At 44.6% G+C, this 15,028-nt stretch overlaps 1 protein-coding gene across 4 annotated transcripts in view; it reads left to right on the top strand.

Annotated features, from left to right (window-relative positions):
• The window catches only part of Tiam2 (TIAM Rac1 associated GEF 2), a 206,975-nt gene that overhangs the window by 186,767 nt on the left and 5,180 nt on the right, over window positions 1-15,028 (top strand). For all 4 annotated transcript variants that reach the window (XM_021186122.2, XM_021186121.2, XM_029471058.2 and 1 more), the window contains 8 exons: window positions 5,025-5,204; window positions 7,842-7,910; window positions 8,898-9,023; window positions 9,829-9,937; window positions 11,492-11,671; window positions 13,147-13,265; window positions 14,421-14,529; window positions 14,956-15,014. In XM_021186122.2, coding sequence (XP_021041781.1) covers window positions 5,025-5,204; window positions 7,842-7,910; window positions 8,898-9,023; window positions 9,829-9,937; window positions 11,492-11,671; window positions 13,147-13,265; window positions 14,421-14,529; window positions 14,956-15,014 — 951 coding nt within the window. The remainder of the gene's footprint in view (window positions 1-5,024; window positions 5,205-7,841; window positions 7,911-8,897; window positions 9,024-9,828; window positions 9,938-11,491; window positions 11,672-13,146; window positions 13,266-14,420; window positions 14,530-14,955; window positions 15,015-15,028) is intronic.

Below are 15,028 nucleotides of genomic sequence, written 5' to 3'. Positions count from 1 at the left end.
AGGAGTTAGATTGAGTCTTATGTGTCTTCTCTTCATATTTTCATTTCAGCCAGATTGTTTACAGTATGACCAGTCACCCCGACAGAATAGCATTTGAAGGGTCAGTATATTGGTCACATCTGCTGCTGATACCCAATCCCAAGCTTTTACTGTAGGCTGGGATCTCAAAGTAGCATACTAGACATTTCCCTTTCAGTTGCTTCCATATGAAATATTACCTCATTATCCAGCAAGTTTGAATCTCGTTTTATGGGCTGAAAATGTTTTTTTTTTTTTTTTTTTTTTTTTTTTTTTTTTTTTTTTTTGAGCTCAAGCCATGCAGACAAAATAGCTTGTCATACCTGGAGCCAAGGATGGGGGCGCTGTTGCACACCAATCAAGATGAGGCCATAGCTCAGTTATGCAGCAGGGGGCTTCTGACCAGCACAGTAGCTCATAATAGGAGGTACTTTAACCCGCAGCAGTTACTTTTAAGGTTCCAAAGCCCTCAAGGAAACTGAAATAAACCCAGTCAGGGTATGTCTTCCAGTAGGAAAAAGGCAACCATTAGAGCTGTTGTGTGATCTGGGGGTTTTGCAAACCAAGTGACAGAGAGGCTGTTCTGGTATTTTCTGATAAAAAAAGTGTCTTGGTTTCTGGGTTAGGAGGGTTATAGGGTTGTTGCTTTGAACTTGGTTTGAGCAAGACACTGTCCTTTTTCGTCCAAAGTGTATCTGAGGTTAGATGCTTGCTCACTGTAGGCAGTTTGGGTGCCATCCCCCTAAAATGTTTTTCTGAGCTTCTTGAGAATAGACAGACACGCTGCCTCTTTTTATAGGGAGGCAGAAGGTGCCTTAGCCACACATTGAAACAAACCCCAGAGAACTCTGCCCAGGCATCTGTCTGGATTCAGTGTTCCTCAGTGAGTCAGGCCTTGTCTGTAAATACGATGAAATTGTTTTCAAGTGGGGACCAAACTTGGTGGCTCCGAGTAAATACCCAACAATTTTAATTTGTTTGGAGATAAGGTCTCAGTGTGTAGTCCAGGCTAGCCTTTATGTTGCAATCCTTGTGCTCAAGACTTTCCAGTGTTAGGCTCTTGGTTGTGCACTGCCATGCTAAAGCAAAAAAAACTTGAAAGAACATGTTGTGTTGGGGGTATGGGAGGAGAGTGTCTGTACATTACCTTTCAAAACAGTTTTAAGGGGAAAAAAATTCATTTATTCTTTTTAAGAGATTCACAAAGTGAATGTTTTCTATCCTCCTGAAAACCCCGAGGCCGACCATAAGTCCATTACTACTGATTGCTACACACTGAAAAACAAAAGAGTTGGCTCCTGCTTGAGTAGGCTGGTACTCTCTGTTCGCCGTGCCCACTGCTCTGAGCCTTCATACATGCCTACCTCCAACTTGGAACCATGACTTTTGCTTTTAAAGCAGCCTCCTTCGGGCTGAGGTCTGGACGGCCTGACAGACTTGCCCATTGTCCCTGAAATGACCTGTGCAAAGGTGTTCCTTGCATTCACCACTTGAAGCAGCCATGTCTCATCCTTCTGTTACCTGGAGCAAGAGAGCCCAGACCCCCTTTGGTAGGCAGAGGCAACAGGAAGAACAGGTTCTCTCTGCCCATGGGTGGCCGGTGCTGTGAATAGCTTGTCACCATTTACAACGTATTAGTGGGCTATGCCAAAGTCGAGATGATGGCATGCTCAGTGGGAGGATCTCCTAAGTGTGGTGTGGCGCAGGCACTTGGCAAAGGCACGTTTCCTCTTCTCCTAGATCCACATAGTGAAGGGTGCAGTCATCTGTCAGATAGTCAAGGCTGCTATATATTCATCAATAAGGATGCAGAAGACTCACAAATGTCACTGCGCCTAAGTGACTTAACTATACTCGCATAGACTGTGGCCTTTTACTGTCTGATGCTTATCATCGTTGGTAGTAGAGGAAGTGATCTGTATCCATGAGAAGCTTTCACATGCATCTTTAAAAACATTTGTTATCAAGTCTATGAGCCCTGCCTCCTTGTGATCCTTAAAGCCACCTTTAAGCCTTGGCTTAAACTGTGAAGTGTTCAATGGGCACCTGTGCGGCTCTGAGCACTTAATCTCGGGACCGTGACAAGTAAATTTGCCACTGAAATAACTCGGCTAACATTCACTTCTTGGAACTCGATTCTATGAGAAGTGTTTTTAAAATGAATTCTGAATTTCCAAAATGGCAAGATATTTTATTTTTGAAGCCTGGTTATTTTAACACCACATTGTTAGGTGTGATTTTTGACATTGCAGCAAGGCAAAGCTGTAATCTCACCAGATGCCATTTAACTTAGGGTGCATTTTGTCAGATCTTATTTTGTGCGGTATATGCAAGCTTAATATAGATTCCACAGCTCTGGAGACTATTAGCTCTCAGGACTACCGAAACTGCATTGTCTGAGTTTGTGGTGCAAGTCTCAGAATAGAGATTTCAAGTAAGTTTTAGAGCCAGTAATTATCACTGGCTTTTTAGTAGCCAGTAGGAGACTAGGCTTAGAACCAGAGCCATTGTCTGGATGCGATTCTGCCAGTGTTCTTTTCTGCATGCAAACATAGACTATGCAGCTTCTATGTTTCCATCCTGGGTAAAGGTGATAAGCTGGAGTCAATGCCAGTCTTGGGAAGCCCGCTCGGGTGTAGCTGTCCTGATGGGGAGACCAACGGTTCTCCTGAAGGCCATACTTCAGGATCATTTGGTGTATCCTTGGTGTTGGGCAAGGTGGTGCATCCTTGTAATCTAACATTTGGGAGGGCAAGGTAGAGGGACCTCAAATGCAAAGTTGCAAGGGATGCATAGGGTGACTATCTCAACAACAATCCCACAGTGGGGTGTAGTTACACACCCCTGTATTCTCTGCACTTGAGAGGTGCAGAAGAGAGAGGGCTGCAAGTTCAGAGCAAGCCTGGTCTATTTAGGAAGCTGCCAGGCCTCCCAAGACCTTATCTCACAAAACAAAACCAAAACCAACCAACCAAAATCCCCACCTATGATGGGGCCCCAGGGGTTCTGGCTCAGGATTGCACCATGTTTGGTTAAAAACTAATGTGAGGCTGGGGTCCACCCGAGAGGAGGAGGAAGCCAGGAGTCTTTGAGTGTCTTAGTCACATTCTTTCAAGTTCCTCAGGTCCTGGAAGAGAAAGGCTGCCACCTTTTGGTTGCGCTTCCTGTGAGCTTGTGCTGTTAGGATGTGATGCACAGTGTTGGAGCTTCCAAAACAGATCTAAAATCTGATGATATGGGACACTTGGAAAACAGTATTCCAAAGCCTTCAGATCCATATCTTTTTGGCAAGGGGTGGGGCACAGTATTCGATTTAGCTCAGGCAAGCCTTGAACTTGTTTTGTAGTTGAAGACGACTTTTAGCTTCTGATCATCCTGCCTCTGCCTCCTGAATGCTGGGATTACAGATGTACACTATCATGCCCAAGTTGGCTTTCATGGTGCTTTGGATCAAACCCAGGAAATTTGTTGCAACCTAGGAGAACACTCAACTGATCTATGCCCCAGGCCTTCCATATCTGTTTTCCTATTGAATTTTATATCCATCTTCTGACGGGCATTACCAGAAATATTCATGTTCAAATTTAAAAATGAAAACAAGTAAAAATACATATGCTCAAAGAAAATTGTTTTTCTGCTTGAACTGTTTTGAAGCAAACACTTTTGAAGTCTGCATGTCCAGTTGTAAACAACATCTCTCCTTTATCTCATCCTGTGCTACAAACCAGGATTCATGCAAAAGAGAATGCAGTAGGTGAGAGCCTCACTTCCTTTCCACTAGCCCCTTGATTTAGGCTCTGAACATTACTGGGTCCATGCTTCCTACTGCATCATTAGCTCATGCTGTGGTTCTTTCTTGGGTCATGCACCACTTAGGACCACATTACAATCTTAGCTGATTTTTCCATGGTTTTCTATCCCAGGGTGGTCTTTCCATCTCTCCGACTCCCCCTCTTGCTGGTTTCCAGACTGTCCCAGTCTGCACTTTGATGTCTCTAACCTTGGCAGGTCTTCTTTTCTTGGGCAGCAACTACCCTCTTCACTTCTTTGGAGACTGAACAGGATTGGTCGATATTCATTGAACTGGATAGCAAGGCCAGGCAGAGGATCACTGTTGAGGGTTTTGGTCTTGATTCTGTCTTTCCACCAAATGAAGACACTATGTTGGGAAGCAGAGGAGCTGGAACAGAAAAGGATGGTGGTGGGGTGGTGGTGGAAGAAAAGGATGGTGGGCCAGAATGGCATTTATTTTTTCTGACACCTATGATCCCTGTCTTACCTTCTATTCTATCCTGGTATATGCATAGCCAGCTTGAGTGGTCTCATTTATAACTGCTACATGGCACAGGCCACATAGTTAGATCTGAGGGGAGAACTTCAGGCAGACTGGGACCAAGCCATCCTGAAATTGCATGGTACCTCACCATGTCTGAGTTTCCCAGACTGGGAGATGGAAAGCTGGTTCAGTCAACTGCTGAGGACAGAATGGATTCAGTGAATCTGCCTCCTGTATGTACTGTTTAGAAAACTCTGTGTCTGGATTTTTAGAGCAACCCCAACAACAAGTAGGCAGTCTCATTCCTGACTGTTTAGAAAACTCTATGTCTGGATTTTTAGAGCAACCCCAACAACAAGTAGGCAGTCTCATTCCTGACTGTTTAGAAAACTCTGTGTCTGGATTTTTAGAGCAACCCCAACAACAAGTAGGCAGTCTCATTCCTGACACTGATTTTAGTGCTAAAGAACCATTCACAGCTCTTGTGAGAGTGAAGGATGTTGTATACCAAAGGAAAACACTATAGATGCTGTCTTCCTTACAGGACTCTTGGGTAATAGTGAGAGTAGTCTGAAGTGAATGAAGCTATTGGCCCTAGATCCATGTCTTTGTGAGACTCCTGACCGTGTGCTTGGTGCAGATGAAACACTTGGTGTTCTAGGTGAGGTGCATATACAACACTGGCAAGCAGTGTCCTGAGCATGGCCTTCCCTCTCTCGTCATCTCTCAGAGCGCTGACCAGATTGCGGAGCTCTGCAGGGACTTGAACGACACCCACACCACCAGTATGGAAGCACCAACAGAGAGCCATGACCCACCTCCCAGGCCTCTGGCTCGTCACCTCTCAGATGCAGATCGCCTCCGGAAAGTCATCCAGGAGCTTGTAGACACAGAGAAGTCTTATGTGAAGGTAATGGGAAGTGGTGGGGCATGCACACCCCTTTGTTGATGATGATGTCAAGCTGGTGGATGCCTGAGATTGCCTCTGCCTGGGACAGCTGCCACTCAGGATGTAGACATGTGCTCCCTGAGGTGAACTGCTGCGGGGAAGGGTGGGCAGGTTGAGTGGGTAAAAGAACTGAGAAGACTCCGAAAATTTGGATTCTTGGCTCCTTTTGTTGCCAAGGCAGCTTTCACTATGGAAACAGATGTTGGAGTTCATTATTTGCAATCTGTGGGAACAGACTCTACACTGCTTCAGCAAGAAGAGTAGAGATCACTTTGGGTTATGAGGAGCTGGGGAGCAATCTATACCCCAGAGGCCCTGAATATAGGGTCTCAGAATCCCGGTGGTCAGCCCTATCCACGGGAAGCTCTGTGTAGACTGGAGGCACTTCATCATACTACAGCAAAGGCATAGCTACCGTGGTCTTGGGTACCCACTGAATTCGTTTATCTGATCAGCCAGCCCCTAGTTAGTACTTTGAGAAACATTCTATTAACATAGGAGATTGGGAATATAGTATTCTTTGCTTTAAGCATTTGCTGGTGCTTTGGGGCTATCTTAAGCTTGCTCCATTTGTCATATCTCTGGAAGGGCATGGCCCAGGACAGTGGCTGGGAATTCAGGCCTGGGCTGGCTTGTAGTGCTGCATGTCCTTTGGAAGGAGCCCTCCAACTTCCGTGTTGTTCCCTGTGCTTGTCACCAGCCTTCCAGAAATTCTTGCACATCTGTTAAGTCCACAGTTACACATTGGCACACATGTGGCTGTTACCCAAGCACTGGGAATGTAGGCAGTTAGTACAGGGCTTGCCAGACATGTGCAAAGCCCCGGGTGTGATACTGCTGAACTGAATATGATGGTGCATGCTTGTAATCCCAGCATGCTGCAAGTAGAGGAAGGAAGATCAGCAGCTGTTATTCTCAGCTACATAATGAGTTTGAGGCCAGGTTGAGATATACTGGACTTTGTCTAGAACCAAATCAAACCAAATCAAATCAACCAACCAACCGACCAACCAACCAACCAAGGCCAATTCGAGCTTAGTGTGCTGCTACTAATTCCCAATACATTGTCAGAAATTTTAGTCACCGTTGGCTCCAGTGCCTCTTGTATTGGTCTTTGGGAGGGAAAGAAAAGCTAGAAAGATTTTGGCTTCACTTTGCAGTATTCCTTGTCCTGTGGAAGATAGGGACTTCCAGGGTGCTCAGAATTTCTTCAGTGACCCAGTAAACTTGTTCAAGCAGCTCTGGAAGCTGTGAGTGCTTGGGGCTCTGGAGCCATCAGACATTTGAACAGCATCACAGAACCTGCTGTGTCCAGCACAGAGTTGGGAACAGAATGGATTTGGAGTACACTGTTCTAGCAGGGCCATTTCCAGTAAGGGCTAGGCTACTGAGGTAGATGGGTGAGCAGGTAGTCGAGGAAGGGCCAACTCTTCTTTCCTTGCAGGAACTCTGCCATTTGATTTTATAGGACAGAGGCTCTTTGCCACCCATGGCTTAGTATGACCCACTCCTGCTGTGCAGCAAGTCCTCTGGGCAAGTGGCATTAGTCTGAATAGAAGTGACTGTGCGACAAAATAACCAGTGTTCAATGCAGACTTATAGTTCACATATATCCCCTACTATTCTTTCATTTCTTGTTGCTGACTTAACACAGGATTTTCTTCATTGTCCTGCTTGGACCTAACTCCAAATCTGCATGCAATTATTCACATCTGTGAAATTATGCATGAAATTATTCACATCTGTGTTTCCCTGAGATTTGATCTAGTAACTCACAGCCACCTTCCCTCCTCACATTCCCAGGTTGTTGTACATGTGGAAAGGGAAGGAGGGAAGGAAAGGCAGGGAGGTTTTTGCATTGTGAAGAGCTGGCAGTGTTGGGTTTGCTCTCACAGTGGTCACTAGTTCAGTTCTGGGGCCTCGGGGCTTCAAGCAGTCTAAGACTTCTCCCTTGTAAAGGCAGGCAGTCAGTTCTACAGGAGGTAGAAGCTGGCAGACTCAAGGCTAATCTGGTCTACGTAGTGAGTCTGCATAGTAGTCAACTAGCTCTAGACATCTGACTCCTGATTCTTCAGAATGAATGAAAGCCCAAAGAAGTCTTTGCTGTCACTAAAATATATATTGCTTTTGGCTTCAAGTTCTTAAATAGAAACTTTAGTGGGTTATGTAAATATTTCCACTGTTGTGTTCTCCTAGTGACTAGACCAGTAGAGACTCAAGTGTGGCTTAGGTTGTAAACAGCTTGGCTGCTCAATGTTGGTGTTCTTGCATCTGAACACATAAGTTGGAAATTTTGCTGGTTTCAGTCTGAAGTCACAACTCCACACAGAGGCTGTCACAGTAGCCTGTTCTGTCAACAGGAAGTTAACGGCAGAGTGGTTGCTGATAACATATAGTCAATCTGTACAATCGAGGAGACAGAGGTATGGAGTCATTAATCTTTGTTTTCAACGATAACCACTTTGAAGGGCAAGAATTTCAACAGGATACATGCCACCATTTTTAATGGAAGTCTTTGGAGCTGCTGCCTGGGCTACCGGAATCAACTGGTTATTCTGAAGATTTATGTATTAAAGAGACTCTTTTCTTGGCTTTCAGGATCTGAGCTGCCTCTTTGAACTATACTTGGAGCCACTTCAGAATGAGACCTTTCTTACCCAAGATGAGGTAAATAGCAAACACCTTCCTTCTGCCTCTTAGCCTTTTTAACAATTTAACAACACAAAATGATGCTCTTACCTTCAGGGTTTGTTGTACCCAAGAACCACGAGGTGGGTGGGTGGGGGAACAAAACTGCTTTGTTGTTGTTATTGTTGTTGCTTTTGTGCTGTGTTTTGGCTGGCCAAGAACTATGTAGGCCAGGCTGGCCTTGAATTCACAGAGATCTGCCATCCTCTATGTCCCCATTGTGAGGATTAAAGTCTATGCCATCATGCCAGATGCAAAGAACACATTTTACTTAAGTTTGTGACTTTGGTTTGGGCTGTATCTATAGCTGTCTGTGGCTTCATGTAACCCATGGATTGCAGGCTGGATACAACAGTCCTAGAAAACAACTGTAGATTCCTTTTTTTTTTTTTTTTTCCTTTCAAGACAGGGTTTCTCTGTATAGCCCTGTCTGTCCTGGAACTCACTCTGTAGACCAGTCTGGCCTTAAACTCAGAAATCTGCCTGCCTCTGCCTCCCAAGTGCTGGGATTAAATGCATGTGCCACCACCGGCTGGCCAACTGTAGATTCCTAATGAACACACCCAAGTTGAAAGCTCTTCAGAAAGTCTTGTGTGTGTCCTCTGCTCCAGAAACCTCAGTGGAATATTTACAAAGGCAGAAGGATGATTTTTTTTTTCAGGAGGTATGGCCAAAAGTTACTTTTCAGTTTATGGATTATTAATATTAAATCATAGGAATTAGGTTTTTTTAATCTAATTTCCATTTTCCCTTATTTTTAAATTCCAAATCCACTTAAAAAGTAACCTTGAACTGTGGAATTGTAGGGAGATGGAGTTGGGTCTCTCTAGGTGTAGACTATACCCCTGTGACTATGCTATGTAAGGCTCTGCTTTTGCCTGTGTCTAGGGTGCACTTCCTGTGCACGGGGCTGAGGGAGCCTAGCTTGTCCTGGCCACATCTTTTTACACCCCACCTTTCATGTAGATGGAGTCACTTTTTGGGAGCCTGCCAGAGATGCTGGAGTTTCAAAAGGTGTTCCTGGAGACGTTGGAGGATGCAATCTCTGCTTCCTCAGACTTTAGTGTCCTGGAAACCCCCTCACAGTTTCGAGTAAGTATTTTGAATTTGGAGTAACGCAAATGTAGGTGAGTAGGATGTAAATTTCTTTCCTCCATGTAGGTGAATTCAGTGTTTTTATTGCATTGCTTGCTTTGTGGGTGGGGAAAGGCAGCTTCGTAGTTTAGCCCCTGTGTTCAGGGGTCAGTCTGGATCACCTGATCCAGCACATCTACTCCATGACTTTCAAGAAAAGTACTGTAGTGGAAACTTCTTTTAAAGCAAGAGCAGCTCCCCTGTACTGGGTGCCTCTCTTATGAGGTCTTGGGAAACTGGGCTGGAGAACGTGGATTTCAGACGGCTATCAGGGAGCTTTGTCCTTGAGAAGAGTAATTGTAAGGACCGTGGCTGACAGGGAGTTCTTCCAGAGGTGAGAGGGAAGGCAGTAGAAAGGAAGTTAGAAGCATACAGTAGGAACGATTCATCCCAAGTAAGGAGTAGGTGGTTCTGAGAGTCTCCATACCCCACCCCTTAAGCCAGTGGTTCTCAACCAGTTGGTTGTGATCCTTTTGGGGGTCTAATGACCCTTTCACAGGGGCTGCCCAAGGCCATCAGAAGTTGATTGAGAAACAGTGCCTTAGCCCATTTGTAGTGAATTCCATCAGATAGTTAATCTGCTTCCAGGAGGTGTCTGTCAGAACCTTTCCCACCAGTCTAAGGTCTGCTAGGGCAATGCTTAGACTGTTCTCCATCTACAGACTGAACAGAACAGTACTGACAATTGTCAGAAGCAAATTCTTTGCTGAAGTCAGAGCACATGCAAGGCATGTCTGATTTAACCTTCTCTCCTCCCTTCTAGAAATTGCTGTTCTCCCTGGGAGGTTCTTTCCTCTACTATGCGGATCACTTTAAACTATACAGTGGATTCTGTGCCAACCACATTAAAGTACAGAGGGTTCTAGAGCGAGGTAAGTAGTTGATACCTTTTATAGTGCTTTTTAAAAACTGTTAATAAGGGATAGGTCTGCATCCAGCAAGTAAAAAGCTAAATATAATTTTCATGGTTTGTCCTCCTCTCTTGATAAAAGCAAGAGGGAGAGTTTTCATTATTTGCAGTGATGGTGGTGGTGGGCTGGTGGGTTCCAAGCTTTGTCATGTGTCACTTCACTGTTTTTTTGTTTTGTTTTGTTTTTGCTTTTCCTGTAAAAGCATTCCAGCCACAAGCCTTGGATGAGTGGAGAGAATGCATACTGTTTTTTATTTTCTACAATTCTGTTAACTTTCTTAGGCCTGTGGAGCTATAAAAGAACCCCACCATCAAACTTCTAGGAGGCAGATAACTAAGGTGGTTTTCCTGGTGGAACTGGGAAAAACAGCCTCCCAGAGGCTGCCCACTCCTTCACTGTCATGAAGGTGATGTGGCAACCTTCTCGTATGTTCATGGGGCACGTGGAAAGGTTTCTTCTACAATCTTGGGTTTAACGTTTCTACTGAAGCAGCTTAAACCCATTTGATTGAGATGCAGAACTTCATAGTATCCCAAAAATTTCAAGTTAAAAAAAAGAAGAAAGAATACAAACAAAACAAAACAAAAAACCCCAAACAGACAAACAAATAAACCAAACAAAGACCCCCCAAAACTTCGGTTTCTAGGAATGCTTCAAATGATTGTGAGTTTGCCAAATGGCCAAATCCATCTTTTCAGGCCACTTTCAATGAAGGACTGAGGGCATCTAGCTTCTTTTCGCACATACCTTGTTATGGATGGTGTAGAGTAAAACAAAAAAACGTGCACTCCAACCTGTCCTTTGCCATAAAGATGAAGGATCATCATCTTGACACTTACGTGGTCTGGCGGTCAGTGTCATCTGTGTGCTATTGATTTTATCCTTGAGATATAACCTAACAAGGGTATTTCTTCATCCAAACTGGTTGGACTCTAAATGGCTGGTCTGCCAATGGCAACCAGGGAAACCTGGTGTGATGGCCAGCGTGTTGGCTGCCCAATCATATGTGCCTGTCATGACACTGACACGGGAGAGAGACAGTTCTGGCTGCTCAGGGATCCCCACATTTGGTGGGAGGAACTGTAAGCAGGTCTGGTCTGCTTGAAGCTGTGTGGTGAAAGCTTCAGAGGTGGGGTGACACTACTTTTCAATAGTATATAGAGTAAGTGCGAGGGCAGGAGAGCTAATGCTTTCCTTGTAGTTGAAGTCCATCTTTAGGCCACCTAGACCAATCATGGGTATTCAAGGCTACACTGTGATGTCACATCCTTCTCTAGAGTGTGGACTGTACATTTCCTCTACAATCCTAGTAAGCTACCTTCACTTGCAGGCTCTGTCAGTGGTGTGACAAAGAGGCTTGCTGCTCTGTTCTACTCTGGTCCCTAGAACTGTGTACCTGACCCATGGAAGCAGTTGGTTTTATTATTGAACGGCATTAGGACCGTGGAAGTATGTAAAATGCAGTTTAATTCATCCACCATGTTCTCCTAAGGATCTTTTATCCATTGGTTACAGCTAAAACGGACAAGGCCTTCAAGGCTTTTCTGGATGCCCGAAATCCCACCAAGCAGCACTCCTCCACGCTGGAGTCTTATCTCATCAAGCCTGTTCAGAGAGTGCTCAAGTATCCTCTGCTTCTCAAGGAGCTGGTGTCACTGACTGACCATGAGAGTGAAGAACACTATCACCTGACAGGTAAGGCTGGAGGGAGGCTGCTTGTATTCAAGCTGGTCAAGAGTGCTTTCTGGGTGTCCATAGTTCTTCCCCAGGAATCCCCGGTACTGTAACTGCTCATCTCAGTTACATCTACTACACAAGAAAACAGCTCAATGTAGCCATCCTCTGAGGTGCTCAATGTAGACCGAAACTCACAGAGCTATGTCTCCCTTCTCTTCTGAGTGCTGGGACTAGAGGTGTACATAACTGCACCTGGCTTACAGGGAATCTTGCAGTGAGATTGCTCTTACTAAATTGATCAAGAGCGGTGATTCTATTTAAAGTTTTAAACTAGTGTAATTTAGGTCTAGTGAGTTAAAGTGGAAGACCACAGGCCACTTGGCCAGTGAACAGTGCTATAAGAAGTCTTTCTTGCACTTTCTGTGGCCTTGGCTGTGCTACAGCCAAGGCTCATGCTTGCTGCATGGGGTGCCACCTTGTGGAGATCTTTGAGTAGTGTTCAGATCCAACAACAGGCATCCAGTGGCCGTTGATACCTTGGTGGCTGGTGTCTCACAGGGGATGGCTACAATGACCTGACCTGAGGTATGGTTTGACAATAGCACCCGGGCTCTGGAGATGAGAGCTAAGTGTCCCTTAGGCTCAGAGAGGAAGTGACTTGCTTCCCACATGTTAAGGCTAGCAGGTCTATGAGCCACAACAACATTCCCACACAGAAGCAGGTTAGTTGCACTGAGAAGAATATAAAGCAAACTTGTTTTTCCAATGTATACATACTTTGGTATCATAACCAATGAAGCCAGGATTTTTTTTACATGAATGCTAAATTGTACAAGTAAATGATATAAATTGCAATTAGTCCTTTGTCTCTCATATGCCCCTTGCCCAAGTTATAGACAAATAGCAAGTAGAATGCAAACAACTGAGCTCACAGTTGGACAGTTGGGTATTTGTAATTTACAGACACCAGAAGTAGTGCACTTTTCCCTTGAACTGGAGAGCCAGACTCTAGGTCTATGTGTTGGAAGCAGGTGCTAGCACTGAGCCTCGCCTCCTGTCCTCTGACACTGAAACTGAGCAACTATGCTGGATTCCTAGCCTGCCAGGTAGTTTAGAGGAGACACTGACTGGAAGAGCAGCTCTCCTGAGGCCTGGCATGTTGGGCTCAATTCTGGCGCCACTACTCATTTTTCCTCTAGAGCCCTGTTTTATATTCTGCAATATGGTATTGGTTACAGTCATTGTGTTCTTTGGGGACACATAAAACAGTTAAGATGTGTAGCTGGGCCAAGGCTAGCTTTATGAATGGCACTTTTCACAGTCACCTCATTTCTGAGAGGATTTGAGGTAGAAGACAGTCTGACTACCCTCGATCGTAACACCTGCATTAAATGGGCTGTACCTCAATCATGTTACCACTTGTTGACAGCTGGACTCCCATGTTGGCATTTGATGGGATTCAGAATAAGCAAGCATACTCTCATATTTTTCAGAAGCACTAAAGGCCATGGAAAAAGTCGCCAGTCACATCAATGAGATGCAGAAGATCTACGAGGATTACGGGATGGTGTTTGACCAGCTGGTGGCAGAGCAGAGTGGCACAGAGAAGGAAGTCAGTGGGGGCTTTGGACTGGGCAGCTTCATGGCTGGGTGGATAAGCTTAGGGTAACTTCCAGAGTAGCTACTTGTTAGGCTTTCCTGGGGGACACAAAGCCATTTTTTGCTCTTAACATATAAAGTAATTATATAATTCATAGAGAAATGTAGTGTAAAATGTATTCAACTAGTCTAACAATGTAACCGTGTCATGTTAGCATTGTACAGAGGCAACAGAAACACCAGAGCTGGCTTCTCCCACCTCTTTCCTTCCCTATGCAAGTGGAGTTGTAGATCCAGAAACTAGACCCCATGGAAGGCAGGGCTTGGGGAATAGAGGAAGGAAGGAGCTTAGCATGTGGATAAAATATGGGGCTTGTTCCTTCCTGGTGACCGTTCTGTTTTGGCATTGGATATAAGCGATTGCCTGCTTACTCAAGCAGACCAAGTGATCAGTGACATTCTGTGTTTTGTGTGCTTTTCACTTTTGTGTGGTTGCTAAACTTAGAATAATGAGCTTTTAAAGCACATATAAGAAGTAGAAAGTGGCAGGAACTGAAAAGGGACAGAGCTCCTTTTTTTTTTTTTTTTTTTTTAATTTAGGTCAATTAGGTGTATTTTATTAGCAGCTCTATGTAGTTTATCAACCTGAAGTAAACGCTAAGTAAACAGACTCCTTAGATGAGCATGGCTTCTGTGGCAGAATTGTCACCTATGTGTGTACTAACATACATACTTAAGCAAAAAATGTACCACTTCCTATTAGTAAACAGTCCTGCAATCCCAGCTATTTGGGAGGCTGATACAGAATTGCAGTATCAAAGCCTGCCTGGGTTTTAGGGTAAGTTCAAGGTCAGCCTAAGAAATTTAGAAGGACCCAGTCTCAAAACAAAAAGTAAAAAGAGGCCCAGGCCAGGGATGTAGCTCAGTGGTAAAACCCTGGTCCACAGGCAGGAAGCATAAAGCATCTCTATTACTAATATTATTAATGGGGCGCGGCTTGACGCTTGCCTCACATTTGCAGACATTCCATCACTTCACTGTGCTGATGGAGACTATATAAATAAAACAGTAAGCATGTACATTTTAGCAGTGAGCACATGTGTACAATTCTGTGTCTAACATCAAAATCTCCATGGTTTCCACATCTTTGTTTGTTTTGACAATGTAGGTGACAGAGCTGTCCATGGGGGAACTTCTGATGCACTCTACAGTCTCCTGGTTGAACCCATTCCTGTCTCTAGGAAAAGCCAGGAAGGACATTGAGCTCTCAGTATTTGGTTGGTATTCCTTCCAGAAGTGTTAACAGTAACAAGCATGACGAACACTGCTGTTCTTGCTGACTCCTGCCTGGTTTTGGGGAGCTGGGAAGATGCTGCCAGGGGAAGCACCTCAGGAGGTGGTTTAGAAACCTGCTGTCTAAGCAGTGCTACATTTCAAATCCTCTTCCTTCTCACCCGGAACTGGGAGAGCGCGTAGGTAGTATGTTCTCACTGAGACCTAGATGCCCTGGCCTTAGCTGTCAATACAACAATGGATAAACAAATGCCAGGACCTGCTTTCCTAACCAGGGCAAAGCAGGTGTCAATGCAGTGGAATTTCAAGGACTTTGATCCCAGAAAGCACCCAGCTCTAATTTTACCTGGGGAGAATTTGCAGAGAATAATAAGACCTTTCTTCTTTTTCTTTTTTCAAATTCCCTTTAGTTTTTAAGAGAGCTGTCATACTGGTTTATAAAGAAAACTGCAAGCTGAAAAAGAAACTGGTAAGAACAATGAC

Source organism: Mus caroli, unplaced genomic scaffold, assembly GCF_978045245.1.
Source record: "Mus caroli unplaced genomic scaffold, Mus_caroli_1 scaffold_18, whole genome shotgun sequence".
In the NCBI taxonomy this organism is placed as follows: domain Eukaryota; kingdom Metazoa; phylum Chordata; class Mammalia; order Rodentia; family Muridae; genus Mus; species Mus caroli.
This window is presented reverse-complemented; position numbering and strand designations above follow the sequence as displayed.